Consider the following 6000-nt stretch of genomic DNA (forward strand, 5'->3'; position numbering starts at 1 on the left):
AATTTTTTTTGTATTTTTAGTAGAGATGGAATTTCACCATGTTGGCCGGGCTGGTCCCGAACTCCTGACCTTAAGTGATCCACCTGCCTCAGCCTCCCAAAGTACTGGGATTACAGGCGTGAGCCACCGTGCCTGGCCTACTGTTCTCATCTTCATATCTGTGTGTACCCAATTCCTCCCCATTCAGCTGGTCATTGAGAGACCTGTCAAATTTTCTTCCTAAATAATTTTTGGATCTGCCCTTCACCATCCTTGATGGTGAAATGCCAGGTGGAACCTTTATTTCCTATCTGAATCATAATAGTTGGATTGATTTTTCTGCCTTGCTCTTTGCAGAACCATTCATTATATCTTCACCTTACCATTTCCATTCCCCTACCAAAATGTTAACCCTGGGTAGACAATTAATAAGCCTTTATAACAGGAGCAATCATCCATTCTCACCAATTCCATTTATTCTTATTTTCAATGAATGATATCAAGGGGTCTTCTCATTAACTTCGCAAAAAGTATATACAGAGTTACTGTGGCAGTGAATCACCATTGCTTTTTTTTTTTAGTACATTTTTTGCTGCAGTCTATTTTGCTGGAACTATTGCTGCTAATTAACAGCTGTTTTTTAATAAATTTGCTTGCAGCTATTTGCTTTGCCCATTTATAGGAGTTAATTGTGGTCTCGCTGCTGCTGAGTGATTCCCTAACACAATATGCCTGTGATTCTTTACGGAATAAACTATGTTGTCCTGTTTCTTGGAAATTACAGGATTAATTAACTGAGAAGATGTTAAATTGAATTTTAAACCCAGTCAGATGAAGGCTTACTGGCACAAATTTTGACTAATGTCTTTTTAATGTCTTATATATTTAATTTGCTGAAGTCAGAATATACGTTGGTAATGCATTCAGAGCTAGGTTTGGGGTTTCTTTATTCTTCTCCGTAGCCTTTAGGGTATAGTTCTTATTTCTCATTTTGCCTTTCCTTTCAGTTCCCCAAGGCTTGTCTGTTGATATTCACAGACTTTGGATGGGTTTTTACTTACTTTTCTAAAAAATATTATTGTTACTCACAGTGAGTGCATTTTAGCAGCAGTGCTTCTTTTTCAGTTTTCCAGAGTATCAGGAAATGCATTGGTGATAGTTTTATCCATTGTAATCAGTCCTTGCTATTTCGGGTTCTCCTGTGGTAACATTAGACTCCATGGCCCCTCATTATACTAGATTTGGCAAATATCTGACAACTACGTTGCTCAAGTCAGGCTTTAGATCACCTTCAAACTCTAGGACGACCACTATCACTTAGAGAAAGTAGCATCATGTAATATAAAAGACCTAGGAAATGGTCAAGAGACTTGGTTCTACCACTCACTAGCCTTGTGACCTTAATCAATTTCACCTTTGAGACAGGGGCCGGGGGAGACTTGGTTTCTTTATTAAATATGGGGGTTAGACTGGGTACTCCTCCACACCCTTCCCAGTATGAATGCCATTGGTACATTGGAACTGGGCCATTCCTAGTATTAGGAAAGCTTGCTTTAGTTGGATGTCCGGAGGGCAATTCTTGGCTCTCTAACAGTTCAGATCCACTCATGGGAGCTAAAATGGGCTAAAGTCGAGGCACTAGTGTGAACCCAGTCACTATGTGGCTCCATAAAGCCTGCCATCTCTGGAACTGTGATGACTTCCAACTTGACCCAGGTATGAGAGGGTCATCACAATTCCAACAGATCTTAAAGCCGGGAAGTGACATTCTACAGATTTGAACCCAGTTCTAAATTCATATTCTTTTTGTTATATCCCTTGCTTTCTCCACAGAGTAAAGATTACAACACTGGTGCTTTTATCATCTTTAATGGATTGGGGATATGGCTTATAAAGAGTAAAAATTACAGTAGATACATAAAATAAAAGAAATTGGCCAGGTACCGTGGCTCATGCCTGTAATCCCAGCACTTTGGGAGGCCAAGGCCGGTGGATCACTTAAACCCAGGAGTTCGAGACCATGCTGGACAACATAATGAAGCCCCATCCTACAAAAAATACAAAAATTAGCTGGGCATGGTGGCACATGCCTGTGGTCCCAGCTACTCCAGAGGCTGAGGTGGGAGGATCGCTTGAGCCCAGGAGGTTGAGGCTGCAGTGAGTTGTGTTCGCACCACTGCACTCCAGCCTGGGTAACAGAGCAAAACCCTTTCTCAAAAAAAAAAAGAAGAAAAGAATCCTCTGACAACAATTATCGCATGAAATCTTTTTTTTTTTCAGATATCTTTATGCAGTCATAAAAGTATATAAAACCTAGGTACAATATAAAAAATAATTATAGATCAATCTAATGTGGCCACCACCCATGTTAACAAATAGACCATTGCCAGCACCCCAAAAACCCTATGTGCCCTTGCAGATCACAGCCCTCTACCTCTCCCCAAGAGGTAACCACCATTCTAACTTTCAGGATAAGTACTTCCTTGTTTTTCTTTGCAATTTTACAGTGTGTGTACCTATCCTCAAACAATACAGTTGTTTTGCCTATTTCTGAACTTTATGTAGATCATACACTATGTACTTGTCAGTGCTTTGCTTCTTTTGCTCAGTATTATATTTGTGAGATCCATCCATGTTGTGGCATGTAACTGTAGTTCATTCATTTTCCTTGCTTTATTTCACTCCATTATAGGAATAGACCACAATTTATTTATCCATTCTGCTACTAATAGATATTTGGGTGATTTCCCATTTGGGGTTATTGAAGGACAGTACTATCCTGAACATTCTTGTACATGTCCTCCCTTGGAACACATATGTGGGAGCTTCTCTGGGTATATTCCTAGGAGTGTAATTGTTGGTCACAGGGTATGCAGATTTTCAAACAACTGTGACTGCTGAACTTAATTATCACCAGTACTTTTAATCCATATATATATATATATATATATATATATATATATATTTTTTTTTTTTTTTTTTTGAGACAGAGTCTTGCTCTGTCACCCAGGCTGGAGTGCAGTGGCGCGATCTCAGCTCACTGCAAGCTCTGCCTCCCAGGTTCACGCCATTCTCCTGCCTCAGCCTCCCAAGTAGCTGGGACTACAGGCGCCCGCCACCACACCTGGCTAATTTTTTTGTATTTTTAGTAGAGGCAGGGTTTCACCGTGTTAGCCAGGATGGTCTCGATCTCCTGATCTTGTGATCCACCTGTCTCGGCCTCCCAAAGTGCTGGGATTACAGGCGTGAGCCACTGCACCCGGCCTAATCCATATATTTTTGATGAAAATTTAAAGTCTTCTGTTCTCGTCTAAAAAGGTTTGTTTTTCCTATAGAAAAATGCAAGAATGGCAGCAGAAAAGCATTATTCTAATACCCTAAAAGCACTAGGAATATCTGATGAGTTTGTTTCAAAGAAAGGCCAAAGTGGAAAAGTACTTGAGTACTTCAACAGTCAAGAGACGAAAAGTGTCACTGAAGACAAAGGAAGGTAACATATATAAGATGTCTGAATGGCTTACCTTTGAAAAAATTATTACCTGCAGAAAAGCACAATTTTATACTATATATATTTTTTGTTCTATTGTTTTAAAATGATTTTTACCCAATAGTAAAAGACATGTGAACTGTTGTAAAACACACTGATTTTTTTTTTTTTTTTTTTTTTTTTGAGACGGAGTCTTGCTCTGTCGCCCTGGCTGGAGTGCAGTGGCGCAATCTCGGCTCACTGCAAGCTCCGCCTCCCAGGTTCACGCCGTTCTCCTGCCTCAGCCTCTCCGAGTAGCTGGGACTACAGGTGCCTGCCACCACGCCCGGCTACTTTTTTTTGTATTTTTAGTAGAGACGGGGTTTCACCGTGGTCTCGATCTCCTGACCTCGTGATCCGCCCCCCTCGGCCTCCCAAAGTGCTGGGATTACAAGCGTGAGCCACCGCGCCCGGCCAACACACTGATATTTTAACATGTTTGACACATTAACGTTCACATGAAGTATTTTATTTTTAAAGCAGAATAACAGATTTCTTACTGACATAAGTAACAAAAATAATAGCATGCTTTCAAATGAAGTTTAAAGAACTAATCACTTAAATTTTGAAATAAATTAGTCTTCAGGAATGTTAAATTTCTCAGTGGGCACTTTTATAGCGTTTTCTTTCTTTTTTTTGAGTTGTCTTGGTAACAAATTTGAATTCATAGACTTAAGGAAGACAGGCTACACGGTGCCATACTTGCAGAGGGTTTGTTTACCTTTAAACCAACTCATTTTTCCTTTGAAAGACTGATAAATTTCTTCCCCTAGCTTTAATGAGGAAGAAAAAATAGAAGAAAGAGAGAATGGGGAAGAAAATTATTTTATTGATACCAACAGTCAGGATTCTTACAACGAAAAATATGAAGCCAATGAAGAAAGTGAAGAAGAGAAATCTGTTGAAGAATCACACTGAATCAAGGTCTCCTCTCTATCCCCTTGCTGTTGTTTGCAGCGTCAGGGTGTCAGTAGCCGCATTTGTGTTTAGAACATCTGTGGAGACACCTCTGATATGTGCAGGGCTGTTGATCAAAGTCATCTGTAGCCTGAAATGCCTGAATCCAGCTGATTGGTCATTTGATCAGTTAGAGTAAGGCTTTGCCTATTCAGTTTTAAAATCATTGTGTATTATCTGTTTGCAACTATGATTTTGTATTTTTAAAAAGTGAGAACCACAGCTGTCACAAACTGATTAGTTATAAAAATATACATTATTTCATTAATTTTACTGGAAAAAATGGCTTAGTATTGAAATCAGAGAGAAGTATTGGTCTTTGGTGATTTACTTTTTAAAAATTTTGGAAAGTGTGAATCAATAAGTATTTTTAATCATACTATTTGCCCATTCTTTTTCTCTGCAATACATTTCACAGAATAAATCCTCTAACTTGTTTTGCTGCTCTAAGCCGTTTTTAAAAGTATAGAAAAAAATGGATACTTGCAAATTTACATTTATTTTTGCACTGAGAGTTTACTGTTAAATTGTCTACACCATCATCCCTTTTTCTTTTTATCCTTAGTTCTAGTCCAAATTATTTTTGATATGTAAATTATTAGGAAAGTTTTTATACTAGCTTTTTTAACCCTATGTATTATTACAGATGGAAGTAATTATGGCATGTGTGAATTATAATCTAAATTAGGGGCAAGTATCCCTGTTTTTTATATGATGAAATTGTGCATAATAACTTGGCTAAGGCAAGTCTCCAAAGTAATTCAGATTTAACTCTTCACTGCTAGACCCAGTTGTGTTCAACTTTTTACATATTATTGCCAACACACTTTATCTCTGTGTACAGTGTTAATCTGATTTTATAAATCTGTATTTTTTCTTTAAGCAAATTTTTGTTTTAAAATTTGAAGCCAATCATAAAGATAATATAGCATAAGACATTTTCTTTTCTAAAAACAATCAGCATCATTTTAAAAGGATGAACTAATATAGGGCTATGTAATAGCAGGGTTTCCAAACTGGCAATTTATGCTTTAAATTTAAAAATAAGGTCATTTTTCTCCATCGGGGCAAATGTTTACTTGTAATTTTCTTCCTACAGTTCATGTTAAATTACTTTTTACTATTATTATATTGTAAACTCCTTGGGATTTGGCACCATTTAAAAATTCATCTTTGTATTCCCTTAATATTTGGCACAGGATTGTACATATGGTAGGTACTTAATAAAGGTTTGAATGAGTGTGTAGATGAATATGGTTTTTATATACTTACAGCTACTTCAGAATGAGTACACATGGGATTAAAAACATTTCCCTCCTAGCTCACTGGGAGCCTGTGAAACAATCTACATATTGTAATAGTACTTAAAATATTACTTGCTTTCAAGGATTCACTCCACAGCCTGTCCCTTCTCGATTTCATGAGGAGAGTGTGGGCTTTGGTCTCGAAACACTTGGCTTCAGGATCAATCTCGTTTTCTTACCTTTAAAAAAATGGGAATAGTACCTATCTTGAGTGGCTGTAGGAAGGACTGGATG

The 6000-nt window shown here is 37.8% G+C and overlaps 1 protein-coding gene across 2 annotated transcripts in view; it reads left to right on the forward strand.

Annotated features, from left to right (window-relative positions):
* The window catches only part of FAM161A (FAM161 centrosomal protein A), a 31762-nt gene extending 26054 nt beyond the window's left edge, over window positions 1-5708 (forward strand). For both annotated transcript variants that reach the window (XM_055242304.2, XM_055242305.2), the window contains 2 exons: window positions 3315-3469; window positions 4279-5708. In XM_055242304.2, coding sequence (XP_055098279.1) covers window positions 3315-3469; window positions 4279-4423 — 300 coding nt within the window. In that variant the 3' untranslated portion in view covers window positions 4424-5708. The remainder of the gene's footprint in view (window positions 1-3314; window positions 3470-4278) is intronic.
* The last annotated feature ends 292 nt before the right edge of the window (window positions 5709-6000 follow it).

The sequence above is a fragment of the Symphalangus syndactylus genome, chromosome 14, assembly GCF_028878055.3.
Source record: "Symphalangus syndactylus isolate Jambi chromosome 14, NHGRI_mSymSyn1-v2.1_pri, whole genome shotgun sequence".
Classification (NCBI taxonomy): domain Eukaryota; kingdom Metazoa; phylum Chordata; class Mammalia; order Primates; family Hylobatidae; genus Symphalangus; species Symphalangus syndactylus.